Source organism: Squalius cephalus, assembly GCF_949319135.1.
Source record: "Squalius cephalus genome assembly, chromosome: 13".
Taxonomy (NCBI): domain Eukaryota; kingdom Metazoa; phylum Chordata; class Actinopteri; order Cypriniformes; family Leuciscidae; genus Squalius; species Squalius cephalus.
The window spans coordinates 5,778,962-5,803,369 of record NC_137134.1 but is presented as its reverse complement, the minus strand read 5'-3'; the positions used below and the strand labels follow the sequence as shown (position 1 = coordinate 5,803,369).

Sequence of the window (24,408 nt, the reverse complement as noted above, 5' to 3'; positions counted from 1 at the left end):
CTCCCATCTCCTCCTCCTCTTCCTCTTCCTTTACCTCTTCCTCCACTCCCATCTCCTCCTCCTCCTCCTCTTCTTCTTCCTTCACCTCTTCCTCCACTCCCATCTACTCCTCCACTTCCTACTCTTCCTCCACCTCCTACTCTTCCTCCACGTCCTCCACATCTTCTTCCTTCACCTCTTCATCTACTCCCATCTCCTCCTCCTCCTCCTCTTCTTCTTCCTTCACCTCTTCCTCCACTCCCATCTCCTCCTCCTCCTCTTCTTCTTCCTTCACCTCTACCTCCACTCCCATCTCCTCCTCATCTTCTTCCTTCACCTCTTCCTCCACTCCCATCTCCTCCTCTTCCTCTTCTTCTTCCTTCACCTCTACCTCTACCTCTACCTCCACTCCCATCTCCTCCTCCTCCTCCTCTTCTTCTTCCTTCACCTCTACCTCCACTCCCATCTCCTCCTCCTCCTCCTCTTCCTCTTCTTCTTCCTTCACCTCTTCCTCCACTCCCATCTCCATCTCCTCCTCCTCCTCCTCCTCAGACCCTGGGTGGTACTCCTGTTGGGCGGGTTCCTGGTGAGGGTCCGTACACTTCAACACCTGGCGTTGATAGAGTTACATACGACCACCTCACAGACATGGTAGGCCAGTTAGGTACGCATATTGGAGAGTCAATAGTTGCAAAACTAGTGTCTTCTGGCTTAGTTAATACAAACACTGATTGCCAAACCAATTCACTCAGTTACACTCAGACACCAGCACGCACAGAACAGTGTACACATACACAAGTGATGGCAGCATTACAGGTCAGAAGTTAGATTGGATCAGAACATTCAGAATATTATCTAGTTCCATCTGGTTGGAAGTAGGAATTTGTTGAGGATCAGTGCTGATGGCTGTCGTGTCGATGAGGCCTTCACAGGGCTGATGAGGCTGGCACTTCAGGGATGCGTCGTGGATGGGTCCAGGAGCAGGTCCACCATCTGATCGGGATCCGGCCTGGATACGGCTGACTTCAGTAAACCTCGGAATAAACGGAAAGACTAACATTAGCGTAGATGCCATTCTTCTTATGATGTAACGAGTACATCAGGTGTTATGGGAAGTGTCCCCGATTCCGGCTGACCTAATCTATGCAGCCTAATAATCAATTAGCTGATTTGAGTAATAGAAATGTAATGTTCTATATGAATGCCAGGTAAAAGAGATGCGTTTTTAGTCTAGATTTAAACTGACAGAGTGTGTCTGCTTCCCAGACAATGTTAGGAAGACTGTCCCAAAGTTTAGGTGCTAAATAGGAAAAGGATCTACCGCCAGCAGTCGATTTTGATATTCTAGGTATTATTAACTGGCCGGAATTTTGAGATCGCAGTAGACGTGAAGGACTATAATGCGTTAAGAGCTCGCTCAAGTACTGGGGAGCTAAACCATTTAGTGCTTTGTAAGTAGTCAGCAATATTTTAAAATTTATACAATGTTTAATAGGCAACCAATGCAGTGTTGACAGAACGGGCCTAATATGGTCATACTTCCTGGTTCGGGTAAGAACTCGAGCTGCTGCGTTTTGGACCAACTGGACTTTGTTTATTAAGCGTGCAGGGCAACCACCCAGTAGAGCATTACAATAATCTAGCCTTGAGGTCATGAACGCATGAACTAATTGTTCTGCATTTTTCATTGAAAGCATATGTCATAATTAAGATATATTTTTAAGATGGAGGAACGCGGTTTTACAGATGCTAGAAACGTGGCTTTCAAATGAAAGATTGGTATCAAAGAGCACACCCAGGTTCCTAACCGACGACGAAGACTTGACAGAGCAGCCATCAATTGTTAGACAGTATTCTGGGTTAATATGTGCAGAGGTTTTTTGCCCAATAATTAGAAAGTTTTTTTCAGAATTAAGTAGTAGGAAATTACTAGTCATCCAAATTTTCATTGCACATGAAGTCTCCAAGTATGGCATTGAGGAGTGGATAGACAAGAAAGCAAATGTGCCCTGTTCAGGATCAAGCTGAAGAAATAATGAGTAGACTGGCTGGAAAGGCAAGGGATGTTGTCAAGGTCAGCCTGCGCAGTGATGGTATGCTCAACGTCAGGCAGAACCCTGAGTTAATTTATGATATTCTTATGCAATACTTCAGTGAAGCACCCTCTTGCCTGCCACTTGCATATTTTTATGCCACTCTCCCCAGAGCCAAAGAGAATCCTGTGGACTACTGGATCCGAATTAAAGCTGCTGTCGGCAAGATTTTTTTGATCATATTCACTGAAACTGACACTATGCTCCGACAGAACAACATAAATCAGCCGGTTTTAGAAAAAACCTCGCGCTTCTACCTCCACCTGGAGCCTGTTATTTGTTTTGCAAAAATCCACTGCTCCCGGTTCTTCTGGTCCAATCAGCGTAGGGCTGTGTGAGATCTGACTGTCAATCACAGCTCGTGCACACGCCACAGATCCCCCCTCCCCCGAGCACTTTACAATATCACATGCACACGGCTGAAGTTCGCAGGTGTGTTGGATTGTACGAATCATGATGGCGGAGAGAAAATCTACTAACAAGCTTCCAATTCCTTGGTTAACAACAAGAGCTAGGTCCAAAAAAAAAAACAAGGAAAAGAAAATGATGCTTCGATGCTGAAGAGACGGGTGCGTTCACAGAAAATCTGGTGCACATGCACTGACGAGCACGAACTTGATGGGAGGGTGCTTCGTGGTAGTGGAGAAGGGGGAGGAGCATGAGAGTTGTAAACATTCAAAATTTTAGCTAAGTCCCCTCAATCTGCCAGACTTGCCGATTGATTTTAATCGCCCTTTCATACTGGCAATGGATGGCTCCTTGGACTGTATTGGAGCTGTGCTCTCATAGGTCCCAGAGGGGGAGACAAAAGCCAGGCCGGTAGCCTTTGCCAGTAAGTCTCTTTATCCAGCACATCGTTTGGAGTTTTTGGCCTTAAAATGGCCAGTATGTGATAAATTCAGTAATTGGCTCAAAGGACATGAATTCATTGTCTTGACTGACAATAATCCTTTGGCCCATATACTTACAAAGCCCAAACTTGATTGCTGCGAGCAACGTTGGGTGGCTAAATTGGCTAGCTACAACTTAGACATAAAGTATGTGCCTGGTCCCCAAAACCAACACGGTCTCAACCCTATTCGTCACACACTGCCGTTTGGTCATTTCCCCCTGACGTCCATAAGCCGACGTTGAGGGTACCCCCTCTTCGTCGCTTGACACGGTAGAGCAGTGCTTCCCAAACCTGTCCTGGAAGTACCCCCAACACTGCACGTTTTCTTTGTCTCCCTAATCTTGGGGTTGCACGACTACTGATTTCTGCTAGTCGATTTCTTATCAAAACAATACTCGAGTTACTCGACTACTCGTGGTTCATGCTACTGTAAATGAAAAGACATGAAATAGCTAGATCTTATCAATAAACATTATTAATTCATAGCCTAATGCAACAATTACATAAGTAAACTCTCAAAACATTATAATTATGACATTTCATTTTAAAATTTTCATGTAACAGTCTAAAGCCAAATAAATAGCCGTTCTTGCCTTTCATTTCAGACGGGCTGTTCACATATTGCGTCTTTTTCGCGCTCAAGGTCGACATTTCAAATGTAGGCGCGCGGCGAGCACGCTCATAATGGAAGCAACGTGGTGCGCTAGTTTTTCCAGGCGGGTTTTTCCTTCTCATCTCCAGAAATATATCTAGTAGTAAAGCTAATGCAAGGGCTAGAAATCAATTAATCCTTTGCTGATACTTCTTCGTCGTCATCATGGAGAGCGCAGTTCATGGTTGGTTGCATAGCAACGACAGACGCCATGGGAGCGCAAGCGCTTGTAGGAGACAGCGGCATGGTCGCGCTTTCCACACGTTTTTAGATGCAATATGTGAACGGCCTCTTGCAGAGTTGGCCAATTACTATATTTTTGTCATGCTTGATGAAATACTTCCACACATCTGATGGTGATCTGTGGTGTCTGTTGGTGACGTTCACCATTTTTAATTGATTTATGGTTAATGGACGCTCGAGTAGTCGATTGTTTCCAACAGCGTCGACTAGTGGTTGAAGTAGTCGATCTATCGACTACTCGACTAGTCTATGCAAGCCCTACCCTAATCAAACACACCTGATTCAACTCATCAGCTCATTAACCCATGTGATAATGAGCTGATGAGTTGAATCAGGTGTGTTTGATTAGGGAGACAAAGAAAACATGCAGTGTTGGGGGTACTCCAGGAGAGGTTTGGGAACCACTGCCGTAGAGGGTCATTCGATAGATTTGAATGCAAATCCCTCATCTTTGGATTTTGACGGAAGGGGGTTAGCCATCCAGCGGTTTGTCTGCGATGGAAAGTATTGTTTCAGGCGATTGATTTTATGCTGCAAATGTGTATTTTGCAGTAGCATGCGGCGCATAGACTGTTACAATCATTGGTGCGGTGACCATACATTTTCGTGGGGCAGAAACCCTTGTCTGACTCACTACCACAACTTTTTTTTTATATATATATAATTTTGGGCTACATTGAAATACCATAATTACAGGAGTTACAGGGCTGCATATTTGCTGGAGGCTTAAAACATATTTTATAATTGTTGATGGTATTTCAATTTACAATGGCTAATAGTGAGCCTATTACTTTGCCTTTTTTTTTTTACTTGGGTGTGTCTCTCATCCATTTCAACCAGCGACGCATAGCAACCGTCGCTATGGGTAAACTCTGTCCTAGAATTCTGTATTGTCTGGTCCAGAAAAAAAGAATGGCCTACTTTTATAGATCTTTCATCTCAATACTGATTATGAAGTTGTGATAAATTAAATAGCCTACTGCAGAAATGTTTATATTGCCTAATATGGCCATCCCCAGCCTGTCCAGGTGAAATAACATTCTTTGGTAAAGAGATGGATGCATTCTGGGAAGTGATGTGTTTCAATGTAATGGCTACATATACCATTCACTCAGACATTTATACTGATTCGTTTGAAATTTTTGAGCAAGGATATAAAATATTAAGACTGTACTTTTTCATTATGATTGATATTTTGGCGCAATTTTGTGCAACGCGTCACTGTGTGCGACAATCCCAGAAACCATTGCCCAGCACGATTCCACCACGGTAAGTAGCCTACAACAGTCAAATAAGCAAGATAAATGAATAAGCATTTTCACATCCAAAATGATGATTAAATGAAAATGGGTTATGGCCAAAAAAAATTGTTGTCGTATTTGTTGATTTTGAACCCCTCTGTAAGAGCTGTATTAGAAAGAGAGAGACATAATACAACTGTTTGTTGCATCACAATGAGATGCAAAGTAGTTAGCCAGAGCCCATGCTAGCTAGCTAGATTAGCTAACTCGGAGCTCTTGGTGCTGGTTTATTGATATTGATTTGGACATGTCTTTTTGGCATTGGCAGATATTCGCGACAAGTTATATGTGTAACACGTTCATCCCTTCTGGGATGGTGCTGCTCTTCTCTCTAGTAATATGGCACATAGTCTTAGAGCTCAAATATGAATTGGGGTTCAGGTCAGGAAGCAGACAGACTGGCTTAACCGACCGTCTCACGTCACCAAGGTCAGATAAATCCCATCACATAGAGACTCTTTCACCTAGATATTAGGGGTGTAAATATTAATCGATTTGTATCGATGCATCGATTATACAGCCGACGATTCGATGCATCGATGCGTCCGCAAGAGTATCGATTAATGTGTTTATTTTGCCGCCTGTCTGTTCGCCTGTCTATTTTCAGCATCCGCTCCGACATATGCGTACAACCTACTCCTAAGCTGCGGGTGGCGCTAACCTCATTATTGTCTTCTACTTCACACGCGTTACTTACGTTTCACAGTCTATCTATTTTCACACACATTGTTGAGTCTGACTTTCAAGAGCGATGGAACCGTCAGAGCGAGCTGGCAATGAAAGTGAAATGTTACACACTCCAGTCGGCATCAAGTCATGGGTGTGGAAGTATTTTGGCTTCAGGAAAACAGATGGAGCAGTGGTAAGAGATGTTGCCGTTTGCAAAGAGAGACTGTCAGTGTGAGATAAGATACTGCGGCAATACGCCGAATCTATCCGCACACCTGAAAAAGCGCCATGGTATTGATGGCGAGTGTAAAGAAAAAACACAGGCTTCCACGCCCGCCACATCACTAGCCGCGTTTCCATTAAAGATTCGCGCAAAACTTTTGCGATTTTTTCTAAATATCGATAAAAAACTATTGCGAAATGACGGCGTTTCCATTAAACCAATGTTACGCGACTAAAACGTCATTTTTTCCTCTCGCGATAAGTCATTCCAAAAATCATGGCAACGGACGTTGGTAAGTTTATATCACAGCCACGTACCGCACTAGACGTTATTATTAATGGAAGGCGTGTTATCCAAGCATTAATGGCAAGGAAAGACCTTTATACTGTGTCTGTGAGCGGCACATATGAGGTGTTTCTGGGTTTTTCTCACTCATTTCTGCTTCAAGGTCTTGATTGTGGCATTTCTTTGAGGTTTAGAATCCAGTATTTCTGTCATTCTTTTGTCTTTTATGAATTCAATAAAGAACTCTGTCTTGTATTCTGTCCAAACACACCTCTCCTTCTAAAGTCAGGTGACCTGTAAATGCGCAAAAACTGTTTCCATTGCAGTTTTGCGAAATATTTCTTTTTCGAATTGCCTGAAAAACCACCTCATGCGAGCGTAAAAACTTTTTTTGCGATAAATGGGAGTTTTTGCGAAGTTGACGTGTTTCCATTAAGCGTATTTTCAATTCGAAATTTCAATTTGCGCAATTTGAAGGGTAATGGAAACGCGGCTACTGACAACGTTTTTTCCTCCAAAGTTGTCGAGCACTTCAAAAAGAGCAAAAACTACACCTGCACTGTAAGCATTAGACTTCATTATTTTTATTTTGTTCTTATTACAGTTTATCTGATTGCACTTTATTGTAATTGTAGATGCAGTAACTGTTATTTGCTGTTCTATTTGCAGTGCATTGAGCACAACTGCTATTGTGTAACATACACATTATGTGAATAGAATACGGTTTCTGTATTCTCAATAAAAGGCAAATTATTTATTATTTTTGTTGATTTATTTGAAACTTGATAGATATCATGTAAAAATATCTAGTATTGAATCGTACCGAATCGTATCGCGGGGGAATTCTGAAGTATCGAAAATAATCGAATCGTTGGCTTAAGAAATCGGTATCGTATCGAATCGTCATGAAGGCTCCGATTTACACCCCTACTAGATATCATCATATAGAGACTGTGTCTGTTCCCCGAATTAGGACATACAAAAAACTTCCAAACCCATCTAAGGGTAAAATTTAATTGATGTTCAACAAATAAAAAACAGATATAATACAAATGAGCAAATGAAACAGCTTGGGTTGCTGAATATTCAATCCCTTACTTCAAAAGCACTTATTGTTAATGATATGATTACAGATTATAACCTAGATGTGCTGTGTTTGGCAGAAACCTGACTAAAACCAAACGATTACATTACTTTGAATGAGTCCACCCCGCAAGATTACTGTCATAAACATGAACCTCGTCTGAAAGGCAAAGGGGGAGGTGTTGCTATAATTATTAGTAATATTTTCAGAATTACTAAGAAGTCTAGTTTCAAATATAATTCTTTTGAAGTGTTGGTGCTTAATGTAACAATATATAGTGTAAATGATAAATCACGTTTGAGATTTGTACTGGCTACTGTATACAGGCCACCAGGGCACCATACAGACTTTATCAAAGAATTTGCTGACTTTCTATCAGAGTTAGTATTGGCTGCAGATAAAGTCCTAATTGTTGGTGATTTTAATATACATGTAGATAACGAAAAAGATGCATTGGGTTTGGCATTTAAAGACATTCTTAACTCTATTGGAGTTAGACAACACATGTCAGGACCTACTCACTGTCGTAATCATACTCTAGATCTAATATTATCACATGGAATAAATGTTGATGCCTTTTCAACAGGTCAGGTCTGCCCCAAAAACTTATCCAATTGTCTATGAATTCTATATTATTTTGCGGACACCACTTAGACAGCCAGCCATTGAGTGAGGACAATCTACTAAGTATCTCATCACTCCTGCGAACAGGAAGGGGGCCAGAGCAAATTACAGTGCCTGACATCGTACTTGCGAGTTCACACACCTCTTTAACATTAATTTTAGTGATCTCCGACTGGCGGAGATAAACATCATTAGTGCCGACGTGAATAATAATCTTAGAGAATTTACGATTAGCATTAGCCAGCACTTTTAAATTTGCTTTGATGTCAGGCGCTCTGACTCCCGGCAAACATGTACCGGAGATGGATGCATAATGGTGACACCAGCCTATGGTGGCTGGTGTCTCTATATTCACATTCCGTGTAATAGAATTGCCAATAACTAGGGCACATTCAACAGGATTCTCAGTGGGTGTTTCACTAAGTGGGGTGAATCTATTTGAAGTTTAATCGGAACGGAAGAGCGGTGTTTTGTCCCGCGACTACAGCGCCTCACCGTCACCCAAATGCCCTGCTGCACGGGCTCTACTACAGCCAGAACCGAACAATGTACAGAGTTCACTAAGCTAGTCGCATCCAAAGCAGTATCTAAAACCCTTGCACTCTTACAATTAACCTTGATTAAAGTTTGGATGCGTGTCTCTAGTTCTGAAATCTTCCCCGTCAGCTTTACTATCCCCCTGCATTGATCACATGTAAATCCTGTGCTGACAGAGAAGGCTATGCTATACATGAAGTGCAAGTGACTTCAAGTGAAATTAAAAATAAATAAAGAGCACACGGATGGCACGCTAACAGGCTAGCGAATTAATAGCGTGTTGTGCTGGCAATAACGATTTAGATTGAAGCTAGCAATGTCAGGTTAATGTGTGATGTTGAATAAGCTATATTTAGCAGTATAAACATCAAGGAATGATAGTAAATAATGATTCAAAACAGAATGATATACAAAGCTTACAGATGCAAATCAACGCAACAGCAGCAGCAGGAGCAACGAGGCAGACAAGAGCACAAATAATTTGTATAATGTTACAAATAACGTAATAACTAACAATGTTAGAATAGTGATAAGTTAAGCATTTCCTACTGCTGTATGATACATGCTAATATATTGACTAGCTTGACTAGCTCTTGTACTTATGTGTGTTTGGATCCCTGTATGATATTTAATATTTATATTTTGTGTGTGTGTACATATTAGAATGACGAAGCCAAAATTCAGGCCCTGCCCAAGCTGCCAGGTCCGTCAGCAGGCCAACTGCAAAACCTGCAGTGCTTGTTTTGCCACACTGGCGAGCAAGCGGATATTAAAAACTGCACAGATTAATGATGACCGGGGTCAGAGGGTCATCAGAAACAAAAATGCCTCTGCCCAAATTGTTGTAAGTAAAAATGCTAATGCTACATTAATTGAGTGGTAATCAATATTAAGCCCTAAGTACATACAGTATTTACATTAACATCCATCTGTCTGTCCTAAGGGGATCCTTTCCATCAGTCCAGAAAATCTCTCCCCCTCTCGAAAGTCAGCTCCCCCAGCATGATTTCAGTCACTTTCATTGATAATGTGTGATGGGGCAAGGACCCCATTTGTAGAAGCATAGATCAGGGAAAAAATTATTTCATCTGTTAAATAAAAATGACCTTAGAGGCAGGTCCAGGATACTGCAATAAACACCTGGAATAAACATGCTTGAATATGAGCACAGTTGTGGAAACTTTTGAGTGTTTCTGTGGGTACCATGTTTGTTGACGGACAGAAGACATAGCACCCCTGCTGTGTGCTGTGTACCAGGCGTCCAAACCACACCATACGTCCCTAATAAATTGCTTTTGCTTGCACACATCATACATGACGCTGAAGTGATAAATGTACATCACATGCAAGTTGCTCTGATAAACAGTTTGCCAAAAAGCTCCCCATACATAATATGTAAAGATACTTTCATTTTATGCAGGCGTGCTGGGCCGGTCATTCCGCCTCGCTGCACCACCGAGGGTATGTCTGTGGTTCGCATGACCCCGCTGGTACAGTTTCTGGGAGCCTGGCTAGAGCTTCCCAGACTGTCCCGCTGGGTTGCAAGAACCATCAGGCTCGGCTACGCGATTCAGTTCGCGCGGTCTCCTCCCCGCTTCAGGGGAGTCCACTATGGTCAATGTGGCAATGCCCCTGTCATGAGAGCGGAGGTCGCCAGCCTTCTGGCGAAGGGTGTGATCGAGATTGTCCCTCCAGCCGAAATGAAGTCCAGCTTCTACAGCCCCTACTTCATTGTACCCAAGAAATCCAGTGGGTTACGACCAATCCTGGACCTGCGCGTCTTGAGCTGCTCCCTTCACAGGCTGCCGTTCAAGATGCTCACGGCCAAACGCATCTTTGAATTTGTGCGGGCGCAGGATTGGTTTGCAGCGATCGACCTGAAGGACGCCTACTTTCATGTCTCCATTCTACCTCGACACAGACCGCTCCTGCGGTTTGCTTTTGAGGGGCGGGCATACCAGGACGCGGTTCTCCCATTCGGGCTAGCCCTGTCTCCTCGCGTCTACACGAAAGTCGTCGAGGCAGCCCTTGTTCCCCTCCGGGAACACAGGGTTCGCATCCTGAACTATCTCGACGACTGGCTGATCCTAGCTCACTCTCGAGACCACGTTTGCGAACACAGGGACCTAGTGCTCCGGCACCTAGCTCGTCTGGGCCTTCGGGTCAACTGGGAGAAGAGCAAACTCTGCTCCGTGCAGAGGATCTCTTTTCTCGGTATGGAAATCGACTCGGTCGCCATGTGTGCGCAGCTTACGAGCGAGCGCGCGCAGTCACTGCTGACTTGCCTCCGTCAATTCGAGGGCAAGAGTGCGGTTCCACTGAAATTATTTCAGAGGCTCCTGGGGCATATGGCATCCGCAGCCGCAGTAACGCCGCTCGGATTGCTTCATATGAGACCACTTCAGCTTTGGCTTCGCGATCGCTTCGAGCCATTTATATCCCGGGAGACCTGAACCGTGTGTGCGGCCGACGAGCGGTCTCGGCTTCAGCCTGTCCCTGGAGAATGGAAACTCCATCCCCAGTCGGTTCAGCTGATTTGGGATCAGTTCGGGGACGCACAGGTAGATCTGTTTGCCTCCCACGACTCGTCCCACTGCGACCTGTTTTATTCCCTGACCAAAGGCACGCTCGGCATGGATGCACTGGCGCACAGCTGGCCGCGGGACCTCCGCAAGTATGCGTTTCCCCCAAGTGAGCAGGGTCTGCGCAAGATCAGGGAGGACGAGGAGCAGGTCATTTTGGTTGCCCTGTATTGGGACAACCGGACCTGGTTCTCCGAACTAGTACTCCTCGCGAAAGCACCTCCCTGGCCAATCCATCTGAGGATGGACCTCCTTTCTCAGGGACGGGGCACCCTATGGCACCCTCGTCCCGATCTTTGGAACCTCCACGTGTGGCTCCTGGACGGAAGGAGGCAGGTTTGAGTACCCTACCACCAGCGGTGGTGGCTACCATCACTTCCGCTAGAGCATCGTCCTCGAGACATGCCTATGCGTTGAAGTGGAACCTCTTTGTCAACTGTTGTTCTTCCCGACGTGAAGAGCCCACAAAATGCCCGATCAGTGTCGTGCTTTTCTTCCTGCAAGATGGGTTGGAGCGAAGGCTGTCTCCCTCCACCCTGAAAGTGTATGTTGCCGCCATTGCCGCACATCACGATACACTTGAAGGTAAGTCTCTGGGAAAGCATGACCTGATCATCAGGTTCTTGAGAGGAGCGAGGAGACTGAATCCTCCTCGACCTCCTCTCATTCCCTCTTGGGACCTCTCAGTGGTGCTAACTGCCCTGCAGAGTGCTCCCTTTGAGCCTCTGCAATCAGTGGAGCTTAAGTTCCTGTCAATTAAGACAGCGCTCCTGGTTGCATTGGCCTCCATCAAGAGGGTAGGGGACCTGCAGGCATTTTCGGTTGACGAAGCGTGCCTGGAATTCAGGCCGGCCTGCTCTCACATGATCCAGAGACCCCGGCCTGGATATGTGCCCAAGGTTCCCACCACTCCCTTTCGAGATCAGGTGGTGAACCTGCAAGCGCTGCCCTTGGAGGAGGCAGACCCAGCCTTGGCACTGCTCTGTCCAGTACGCGCCCTCTGTGCTTACGTAGACAGAACGCAGTGTTTCAGGACCTCAGACCAGCTCTTTGTCTGTTATGGTGGGAAGCTGAAGGGAAAGGCTCTCTCCAAGCAAAGGTTGTCTCACTGGATAGTGGACGCCATTGCTTTGGCATACCAGCAGCAAGGTCGACCGTGCCCCATGGTGTGAAGGCCCACTCCACTCGGAGTGTGGCCTCCTCTTGGGCTGTAGCGCATGGCGCCTCGCTAACAGACATCTGCAGAGCTGCAGGCTGGGCGACACCCAACACATTCGCAAGATTCTACAATCTCCGAGTGGAGCCAGTTTCTTCTCATGTACTCGCTTCAACCAGCCGGTACTAGATTCTGCTCAGGTGTCTTCGCTTGCTCGCCATTCCTCTCCACGGTCGGGATACGTGCGATATTCTCTACAGGTGAGCCTCCCCGCAGGACCTGAGTTCCTCCAGCACTGTCGACGTCAACGCCAGAGTTATGTCACCGGCAGCTTTCGCGTTTGGCTAGGTGCCTCCATGTGCATGGTTCCCCCTCTGGGTGACCCCCACATGTGTATTTCCACTGCAAGCCTCTCTGAGCATGTGTCTTTCTCTTGGCAAGCCACCTTGCCCCCCCTGGAGTTGAAATATTCCACCTGCGGCTGGACACCCCCGTGATACTCCATATGCAGCCCCCCCGGGCCAAATGTGTATTCTTAACTCCTTCGGGCTGGCACTGATTGCATATTTGAGAGATATGCTGAGATATGCTTCCAAGTGTACCATGGTATTCCTGTGTTCAGTAGGAGTCCTTTGTCCATGCCAGTCTCACGACAGGGAGCTCAGACTTACGCAAGGCACTGGAAGACAGCCGAGGTGGCGTGATTAGACTGGGAACCCCATTCGTCGCCACTGATGTAACTCATAGTGACCACGAAAGGGAACGTCTCGGTTACGTATGTAACCCTCGTACCCTGAGTAGGTTACCTGAGTAGTTCCGTCTCCCTGTCACTTCCGTTGTACCGCTGGAACGCCTGAGTTCAGTCTCGGCTCCTCAGCGAAGACATATCTGCATGTTGCCGGCGTACTTCCTTATATACCCACGAAGTGGGGCGGAGTTACGCTATGCAAATTCCATAAATTCCCTGGGGGGGGACTTACAGAATACACATATGAGGCTGCATATGGAGAAACACTGGGGTTTCCAGCCCGCAGGGTGGAATGTTTCAACCCCAGGGGGGGGGCAAGGTGGCTTGCCAAGAGAAAGACACATGCTCGGAGAGGCTTACAGTGGAAATACACATGTGGGGGTCGCCCAGAGGGGGAACCATGCATATGGTGGCACCTACCCAATCGCGAAAGCTGCCGGTGGCATAACTCTGGCATTGACGTCAACAATGCTGGAGGAACTCAGGGCTTCTCTGGGAGGCTCACCTGAGGAGAATATCACGCGTATCCAGTCCGTGGGGTGGAATGGCGAGGAAGCGAAGACACCTGAGCAGATCCTAGTACCAGCTGGTTGAAGTGAGCACATGAGAGGACACTGGCTCCACTCGGAGATTGTAGAATCTCGCGAATGTGTTGGGTGTCGCCCAGCCTGCAGCTCTGCAGATGTCTGTTAGCGAGGCGCCATGCGCTAGAGCCCAAGAGAAGGCCACACTCTGGGTGGAGTGGGCCTTCACACTAAGGGGGCATGGTCGACCTTGCTGCTGGTATGCCAAAACAATGGCGTCCACTATCCAATGAGACAACCTTTGCTTGGAGAGAGCCTTTCCCTTCAGCTTCCCACCATAACAGACAAAGAGCTGGTCTGAGGTCCTGAAACACTGCATTCTGTCTATGTAAGCACAGAGGGCGCATACTGAACAGAGCAGTGCCAAGACTGGGTCTGCCTCCTTCAAGGGCAGCGCTTGCAGGTTCACCACCTGATCTCGAAAGGGAGTGGTGGGAACCTTGGGCACATATCCAGGCCGGGGTCTCAGGACCATGTGAGAGCAGGCCGGCCCAAATTCCAGGCACGCTTCGTCAACCGAAAATGCCTGCAGGTCTCCTACCCACTTAATGGAAGCCAATACAACCAGGAGCGCTGTCTTGATTGACAGGAACTTAAGCTCCACTGATTGCAGATGCTCAAAGGGAGCACTCTGCAGGGCAGTTAAAACCACTGAGGGGTCCCAAGAGGGAACGAGAGGAGGGCGAGGAGGATTCAGTCTCCTCGCTCCTCTGAAGAACCTGATGACCAGGTTGTGCTTTCCCACGGACTTACCCTCGACTGGGTTGTGATGTGCGGCGATAGCGGCAACATACACTTTAAGGGTGGAGGGAGACAGCCTTAGCTCCAACCCTTCTTGCAGGAAGGAAAGCACGACACTGATCGGACATTTTGTGGGGTCTTCTAGGCGAGAAGAACACCAGTTGACGAAGAGGTTCCACTTCAACGCGTAGGCATGTCTCGAGGACGATGCTCTAGCGGAAGTGATGGTAGCCCCCACCGCTGGTGGTAGGGTACTCAAACCTGCCTCGTCCCGTCCAGGAGCCACACGTGGAGGTTCCAAAGATCGGGACGAGGGTGCCATAGGGTGCCCCGTCTCTGAGAAAGGAGGTCCTTCCTCAGAGGAATTGGCCAGGGAGGTGCTGTCGCGAGGAGTACAAATTCGGAGAACCAGGTCCGGTTGTGCCAATGAGGGGCAACCAAAATGACCTGCTCTTCATCCTCCCTGATCTTACACAGGGTCTGTGCAAGAAGGCTCAACGCATGTAGGGAAAACGCATACTTGCGGCACCAGTGCGTCCGTGCCCGAGCGTGCCCTTGGTCAGGAAGTAAAACAGGTCGCAATGGGACAAGTCGTGGGAGGCAAACAGGTCTACCTGCACGTCCCTGAATTGATCCCAAATCAGCTGAACCGACTGGGGATGGAGTTTCCATTCTCCAGGGAGAGGCTGAAGCCGTGAGAGCTCGTCAGCTGCACAGTTCAGGTCTCCTGGGATATAAATGGCTCAAAGCGACCTAAGATGCTTCTGACTCCATAGGAGGAGGTGGCGAGCGAGTTGCGACATACGGCGGGAACGTAGACCACCTTGTCGGTTGATGTACGCTACTGTTGCGGTATTGTCTGATCGGACTAGTACGTGCTGGTTCTTGAGCAACGCATGGAAGCGATGCAGAGCGAGACGTACTGCCAGCAACTCGAGGCAATTGACATGCCAAAGGCGCTGGGGTCCTGTCCAGGAGCCCGCGGCAGCATGTCCATTGCACATGGCACCCCAGCCCGTGGTGGAAGCATCTGTTGAGACAACAACATGCCTGGAAACTCGTTCTAAGGGCACTCCGGCCCGTAGAAAGCTGAGGTTCGACCATGGGGTGAAGGTCTGACGGCAGGTCAGAGTAACTGGTACTCAGAGCGTGCTGTGTTGCCATGCCCACCTCGGGACTCGATCGCGAAGCCAAAGCTGAAGTGGTCTCATATGAAGCAGTCTGAGTGGAGTTACTGCGGCTGCGGATGCCATATGCCCCAGGAGCCTCTGAAATAATTTCAGTGGAACCACACTCTTGCCCTTGAACTGTCTCAGGCAAGTCAGCAGTGACTGCGTGCGCGCGCTCGCTCTTAAGCTGCGTGCACATGGCGACTGAGTCAATTTCTATACAGAGAAAAGAGATCCTCTGCACGGGGCAAAGTTTGCTCTTCTCCCGGTTGACCCGAAGGCCCAGACGGGCTAGGTGCCGGAGCACTAGGTCCCTGTGTTCGCAAACCTGGTCTCGAGAGTGAGCTAGGATCAGCCAGTCGTCGAGATAAATCAGGATGCGAACCCTGTGTTGCCGTAGCGGAAAGAGGGCTGCCTCTACGACCTTCATGAAGACGCGATGAGACAGGGCTAGACCGAATGGGAGAACCGCGTACTGATATGCCTGCCCCTCGAAAGCAAACCGTAGGAATGGTCTGTGTTGAGGAAGAAAGGAGACATGAAAGTAGGTGTCCTTCAGGTCGATCGCTGCAAACCAATCCTGTGGCCGCACACATTCAAGAATGCATTTGACCGTGACCATCTTGAACGGAAGCCTGTGAAGGGATTGGTTCAAGACGTGCAGGTCCAGGATTGGCCGAAACCCACTGGTTTTCTACGGTACAATGAAGTAGGGGTTGTAGCAGGCACGGCGTTATGGCACTTTTTAACAGGCCCACCCAAAACTTTTCTTCAAAAAGAAAAAAACTTTTAAAGTTTGTCAAGAATTATAAAAAAAATGGCAATAAGCTCATCATTTGTGCTAAAATAGTCTAAATGTTTAGTTTTAAAAACAATTTTAAAAAGCTGTTATCTATTTTGATGTTTCTGCGCAAGTTCAGCAGACAGTGGTTCGGGTTTGGAGCGCATTTCTGAATATTCCGCACCGCTTGCTCATTCCGCAGGGTCGCTCGCTCAACCCATAATTGCCTGCTGCCTGGCTCAAAAATATGCGGAATATGGGCTGCCTCCGACTAATTTTTTTTTCTAGTCGACTAGTAGTTTTTCATATAAAGCCATTCGTGGACAAATCGTATATTATTTTAATTACTTAAACAGGATATGAGCGTTTACGTAATATAGCCGCACTCAAGCGCACGACCGCACACATAAAACTTGCCACAAAGAACCGGTAAAAGTAATGATTATGAATGTGTCTAAAATAGAAAGGAGACATTTAATTGTTTATTAATAAACTGTTTTTTTCTGCTGCAAAGATGAAGTTGACGATGCGGACTCGCCATGAACGCCAGAGATGGATTGGAGATGGATGGAGATATGGATTACATAATCAGAGAGTAGCCTATTTCTTTTGGTTTTGAATATTTTCTTTTAAAAGTAGACATTTCAAACTTTCTATAATAGATAGCCTATATTTCTAAAATCTGTGAGGCACAAGCTGAGTTTCGGCACCCTCCAGTTCACGTGAAATGCAAGTGATCGTGTCGGTGCCTTATTACATTGTCTGCTATATATTTGCTTCTCATTTATTAAATACAGGTAATTGGTTGATAAAACATTGATCAAAATTAAGATACAATTTATAAAAAACGAAAACCTTTTAAAAAGAGTCTTTCTACAAAAAAAAAAAAAAAAAAAAAAAAAACTCAATGAAGTGGTCAAAATCATATGGAAGCTTGTTTCCGCCACTGAATAAAACATTTTAAAAGATAATTGCGACTTTTTTGGCCGGTTTCACAGACAAGGTTTAAGCTAGTCCCAGACTAAAATGCATGTTTGGGCTGTTTTAAATAAAAGCAACTTGCACTGGCATATCTTAAAACATGTCACTGCCATTATTTTGTCTCAAGATGCACACCAGTAATGTTTTTTTTCTGAGGGATGTTTAAAAAAGCTACTGAAATGTCCTATTTTAACTAAGGCCTAATCCTGGCTTAATCTAAGCCTTGTCTGTGAAACCAGGCCATAATCTCACAATTGCGAGCTTATATCACGCAATTCTGACTTTATTTCTCAGAATTGCGAGATATAAAGTCAGAATTTTTACTTTTTTCTCGCAATTGCGACTTTATATCACGCAATTCTGACTTTATAACACATAATTGCGAGTTTATATCTCGCAATTCTGACATCTTTTCTCAGAATTGTGAGATATAAACTCACAATTGTGAGATATATAGTCCAATTCTAAGGGGGAAAAAAAAGACTAACTTTTTTTTTTTTTTTTTTTTACCTCAGAATAGTTTATATCTCACAATTCTGACTTTATAACACGCAATTGTGACTTTATTTCACGCAATTCTGACTTTATATCTCGCAATTCTGACTTTATAACATGCAATTGCGACTTTATTTCACGCAATTCTGACTTTATATCTCGCAATTCTGACTTTATAACACGCAATTGCGACTTTATTTCACGCAATTCTGACTTTATATCTCGCAATTCTGAGAAATAAAGTCAGAATTGCGAGATGTAAACTCGCAATTGTGAGATAAAAAGTCGCAATTATCTTTTTTTTATTATTATTTTGTGGCGGAAACAAGCTTCCATAAAATCATGTCTTATCCATTCCATGTCATATCTTTCTCGGCGACCAGCGCTGTTGCTCGGAGGGCGCCAGCGCCTCTGCCTCGCGAGTGGATGATAGCCCTGAAGACGCCTAGCAATGGTATACCTTTAGTGGTAGCATACCTTTAGTTAAGTTATAACTTAAGAGTCTTCGTAGCGCACTAAGAGACAAAGCCAGGTATGATGCGTAATGGAGATTCCAAAGCGCTCTTCTTTGGTCAGAACCATGGAGAGCGATCGCGAATAGTTCCGTCTTATGCACCGAAACTTTTTACAATGCAACAAAATATTCAAAGAGCATCAAGCTATTAAAATCTATATTATGTATACTCACAGATAATATAACAGTATATTAGTCAATCATTTTTATTATGTTAAACAGTGATTGGATAACGTTTTTAATTTAAGGCCCACCCACAATTGGTCTGGCCCATCCAAAACTGGAATCCTGCCGCCGTGCCTGGGCTGTAGAACCAGGACTTCATTTTGGCTGGAGGGACAATCTCGACTGCACCTTTCGCCAGTAAGGTAGTGACCTCCGCACACATGACAGGGACATTGCCACCCCACCATAGTGTAACGGACTCCCCGCAAACAGGGAGGAGATCGTGCGAACTGAATCACATATCCGAGCCTGATGGCTCTCTCGACCCAACGGGACAGGTCGGGAAGCTCTAGCCAGGCTCCCAAGAACTGAACCAGGGTCATGGGAACCACAGACGTACCCTCGGTCGGGCAGCGAAGCGGAATGACCGGCCCGGGCGTGGGCGGCGTAGCGACCCGGTGTGGGGGCACGGTCATTTGCTGCATCCTGACAGAGGAGGCCAGGGAAGGACCAGCATTCCATGGGGACCTGCTCTGCCAGGGGTCTGGCGACAAAGGGAGACGACAGTGGCGAGGCGCGTGAGCGGCGCACACTGTCATCCGAGAACTCTGTGTGCTCAGAGATGGGTGTCTTTAACCTCATTAGGGTGCTGCCCGCTGTGGGGAGAGCAGCGGGGAGTGGTTATAGACTTCTATAATTCAATGTTAGGTTGCATAGATTAGGTCAGCCGGAACCGGGAACACTTCCCATAAATCCTGATGTACTAGTTACATCATAAGAAGAATGGCGTCTACGCTAATATTAGTCTCTCTGTTTATCCCGAGGTTTACCGCAGTCCGCCGGATCCAGGGCATATCCAGATCTGATGAAGGACCTGCGCCTGGACGCGACGACAACGCAGTCCTTAAGTGTCAACTAGTCTCTCCCCTGTGAAGGCCTCCCTCCCCTCCCTTTACCTCTCTACAGATAAAGCATTGTCGGGATAATTCCGGTTCGCGTGACTACGTGGAAGCGATAAAAATTCTGTTTTTAAGGCCAGACAAGTAGTTTGTTGAGGGTTGATTTGTAGGGAAGGACTACACGCCTGTGCACATATATTCAAACACGTATACCTATAGACTGAACTCGTAATACGCATGTGCACGCCATCAGCATTCTCACGGGTTCACGTTTTTGAAGTTTGTGCAGAAAGAACTTAAGAGTTTTCTGTTAAAACGGTGTCGTGTTAGCGGCCCCTGAGTTCATAACTAATGATCGCTGCGACGGAAGTGAATCAATCAAAACTAACTTTAGCTGGACAATAACTTTATTCTAGAGCTGCTGTAAAGCCAAAACAATCTCTGTTACTTTATTTTCCTATTATCTCTGTAAAGCCGCTTTGGAACAATCTACATTGTTAAAAGCACTATATAAATGAAGATGACTTGACTTGACTTGACTCGACTTGTTATAAACATGAACCTTTTCTGAAAGGCAAAGGGGGAGGTGTTGTTGTAATTTATTGTAATATTTTCAAAATTACTAAGAAGTCTAGTTTAAAATATAATTATTTTGAAGTGTTGGTGCTTAATGTAACAATATATAGTGTAAATGATAAATCACGTTTGAGATTTGTGCTGGCTATTGTATACAGGCCACCAGGGCACCATACAGACTTTATCAAAGAATTTGCTGATTTTCTATCAGAGTTAGTACTGGCTGCAGATAAAGTCCTAATTGTTGGTGATTTAAGTATACATGTAGATAACGAAAAATATGCATTGGGACTGGCATTTAAAGATTTTAACTCTATTGGAGTTAGACAACACGTGTCAGGACCTACTCATTGTCGTAATCATACTCTAGATCTAATATTATCACACGGAATAGATGTTGATGCCGTTGAAATTCTGCAGCAGAGCGATGACATCTCAGATCATTATCTAGTCTGGTGTAAACTTCATTTAGCCAAGGCTGCAAAGCCGACTCCATGTTACAAATATGTTAGACCTATCACTTCTGCCACTAAAGATTGCTTTATTAATAATCTTCCTAATCAGTTTCATCATCTCAGCATCCCAGATAGCTTAGAAGAACTTGATATTGCGACAGAAACTTTTACCTCTCTCTTTTCCAGCACTTTAGACACAGTTGCTCCGTTGCGCTTAAAGAAGATTAAAGAAAATAGTCCAACGCCGTGGTACAGCGAGCACACTCGGGCCCTTAAGAGAGCAGCCAGAAAAATGGAGCGCAACTGGAAGAAAACAAAACTAGAGGTATTTCGCATTTCATGGAAAGAGAGCTCGATTGCATACAGAGAGGCTTTAAAAGCTGCTAGATCTGCTTATTTTTCAACCCTATTAGAAGAAAATAAACAAAACCCTAGGTATTTATTTGAAACGGTGGCTAAACTAACGAAATATAAAGCTTCAAGCCCAGAAGTTTCCAAGCAGCAAACCAGTAATGACTTTATGAACTTCTTCACTTATAAGATTGATAATATCAGGGAGAAAATTATAACAATACAATCGTCTACTACAGTATCGCATCTGGCAGTGCATTGTAGTCTCCCTGAGGAAAAATTTGATTCATTAATTGCTATAGGAGAGGAAGAAGTTTCTAAACTCGTTAAATCATCTAAATCGATAACATGTATATTAGTCTTATATTAGACCCTATACCAGCTAAGCTATTGAAAGAGATGCTTCCAGAGGTCATAGATCCTCTTCTTGATATCATTTATTCGTCTTTGTCATTAGGATACGTACCTATGAATTTATCTTTGATAAAGTCTGTATGGTGCCCTGGTGGCCTGTATACAGTAGCCAGCACAAATCTCAAACGTGATTTATCATTTATACTATATATTGCTATATTAAGCACCAACACTTCAAAAGAATTATATTTGAAACTAGACTTCTTAGTAATTCTGAAGATATTACAATAAATTACAGCAACACCTCCCCCTTTGCCTTTCAGACAAGGTTCATGTTTATAACAGTAATCTTGCGGGGTGGACTCATTTAAAGTAATGTAATCGTCTGGTTTTAGCCAGGTTTCTGTCAAACACAGCACATCTAGATTATAATCTGTAATCATATCATTAACAATAAGTGCTTTTGAAGTAAGGGATCTAATATTCAGCAACTCAAGCTTTATCATTTACTCATGTGTATTATAGCTGTTTTTTATTTGTTGAACATCAATAAAAATTTTAACCTTAGATGGGTTTAGGAGTTTTTTGTATGTCCTAATTCAGGGAACAGACACAGTCTCTATATGATGATATCTAGGTGAAAGAGGCTCTATGTGATGGGATTTATCTGAGCTTGGTGATGTGAGACAGCTAGCAGACGGTCGGTTTAGCCAGTCTGTCTGCTTCCTGACCTGAGCCCCAGATTGTCATGTTTGAGCTCTAAGACTATGTGCCATATTAGTCTTCTTTGGAGAAGAAGACTTACCATTCTTCTAAACCATTTAGTGCTTCTTTGAAGGCACTCAAAGGCACTAACTACATTCTTTATAATTGCCCAGCCCATGAAACAACGGGTTTATGCCTCTTTTTATTTGATGTTTTGGCGTGTGCCTCGTTTGCCCATCGACATTCTTTTTCGTTCAGTCTTGACCTGCTGTGATAAGTTTGTAACCACTCTGGTCAAAGAAGAGAAAGGAAGCATTACTGATCGCACAAGAACATGCAACGAAAGAGCAGAAAAGACATGCAGAGTTGTACAACCGAAGAGTAAAAGGACTGGACATTGAAATTGGTGATCAGGTGCTCCTGGCAAATAAAACTGAAAGGGGTAAGAGGAAACTTGCTGACAGGTGGGAGTCAACAGTTTACACTGTTGTGGACCGTAAATCAGACACTCATACTTACAGGATCCGTAATCCGACCACTGGTCAGGAAAAAGTGGTTCATCGAAACCTGTTGATGTTGGTGAATTTCCTACCAGTGAATGTAGAGAACCCCCTGTCTGATCAGCTTTCTGATGTATCCAAGACTGTTCCAGAGTTTTGGTGCTAAATAGGAAAAGGATCTACTGCCAGCAGTCGATTTTGATATTTAAGGTATTATTAACTGGCCGGAATTTTGAGTTTGCAATAGACGTGAAGGACTATAATGCGTTAAGAGCTCGCTCAAGTACTGCGGAGCTAAACCATTTAGTGCTTTGTAAGTAATTAGCAATATTTTAGCATTTATATGATGTTTAATAGGGAGCCAATGCAGTGTTGACAGAACCGGGCTAATATGGTCATACTTCCTGGTTCGGGTAAGAACTCGAGCTGCTGCTCTTTTGTGAGGAAACATTTTCTGCTGTAACAGCTGTCAAATAATAATGAACCAGACCGAGACTGGAAATAAAAGGATTTGGCTATCAAACATGGCCAAGCTGACCCATCCTTCCCATTATTGAATTTTTTTCCTTTTTAGACTTTAACAATTTAGGTCACATGATCCTTTGGAGGCCTGTAAGCATTCATGAATCAAGGAAATTTAGAAATGTTTTCTGCCTCTGGATCTTGTTTCCTCTCTAGTTCAGCAGACTAGATGGTGAAGCAATTCTTGTAATGGTCTGTTTCCACCCAGTCTCTCTTTCATCAGTAAGTTATGATATTTATAGTAGGACCAGAATATTAAAGTGGCCTCCAGTCAGTTTAGTACTGTTCAATAGCTGCATTGTTATCCTAAACATAATTCAGAATAAGAAAAATATGACAGTACTTTAAAAAAAAAATTAAACTGGCATGTGAAGGCCCCATATACCCATGGACCCCTATACCCATGGACACTGACTCTCTAACCATTAGCCCACGACTGTCCTAATGGACTGGAATGATAGCAAATGTAGTTTCTGGCTCTGTTGTGCTACTCTACGTCTGACCTCAATAATAGATGGGATCTCCTGCCTGCCTTCATTCTAGCACTGATAACTGAACCACTCATGCTGTAAGATCTGCTCTAACGTCGGCCGTTTCGCTGGACGGAGATTCAGACACTGCCTAATCAGATCATGGCATGCTGTTCAAGTTTGGAGGAGAGAGAAGGTTAGTCAAGACCTTGTTACACACCAAAGCTGACATGTGGGAAAATGTCTTCTGAAATATGCGATGAATATAAGCTATATGTAAATGTAAGGTATATGGACACATTAGCGTAAAAATCTGATTCCATGTCTCTGGTAAACATTCATGGGTGTTTTTTACTTTTTTTGTTAAACAACATTTGGTCAGAGGCTTTGTTTGTGCATTTATGAATGTCTATTCTCTCACCGTTGGATAAGTCAGGATTCCAATCAGGACAGGCGTTTACTATGTCCCTTGGATTAAAACATGGCAATCTTCCTTTCACCATTGAATGCAGCACAATGCCTAGAGCCCAGACGTTTGTTGGGACGGCGTGGTATTTGAGCTGTTTGAAGACCTCTGGTGGGCAGCACTCTTTTGCTCCTGTAAGCAAGACATTTCATTACCAATACATGTCCACAATAAAAAAAAAAAACATAATACAAAATGCCAGCTCACCAAAATATGCAGCACTGTTGTAGCCATCTCCATCCACTAGGTGAGCGCAGCCAAAGTCAATCAACTTGAGCTCCATACTGTGTGTGTTCACCAGGATATTGTCTACATGGACGTCATTATGAAACACGCCGTGGTCTATGCAGTGCTGCACTGCCAGGACTAACTGGCGCATTAAGACACGTGCGATCTCTTCACTCAGTGTGTAACAATCATTGATGACCTCTCGCAAGACTTTGCACGGTTGAGGGAACTCCAAAATGAGTGAGATGAAATCGGGCCGATCAAACCACTCATACATTTCAATTACGTAGGGGCTTACTGGAGGATGCCTCAACAATAGCATCATCGCCACTTCTGTAACCAGAGGTCTGGAACAATCACGCTAGAGAAAAAGAGAACAAGACA

General features: G+C 44.8%; 1 protein-coding gene across 1 annotated transcript; it reads right to left on the bottom strand.

The window, feature by feature from the left end:
• Positions 1 to 454: 454 nt before the first annotated feature.
• On the bottom strand, positions 455 to 24,212 carry LOC307169189 (serine/threonine-protein kinase pim-2-like). Its single transcript, XM_079889659.1, has 3 exons — positions 24,004 to 24,212; positions 23,752 to 23,928; positions 455 to 1,013 (listed from the first exon to the last, which is right to left on the bottom strand). The coding sequence occupies exons 1-3, from the start codon at positions 24,173 to 24,175 to the stop codon at positions 931 to 933; spliced, it is 432 nt and encodes a 143-aa protein (XP_079745785.1). The 5' UTR covers positions 24,176 to 24,212; the 3' UTR covers positions 455 to 930.
• Positions 24,213 to 24,408: the final 196 nt, after the last annotated feature.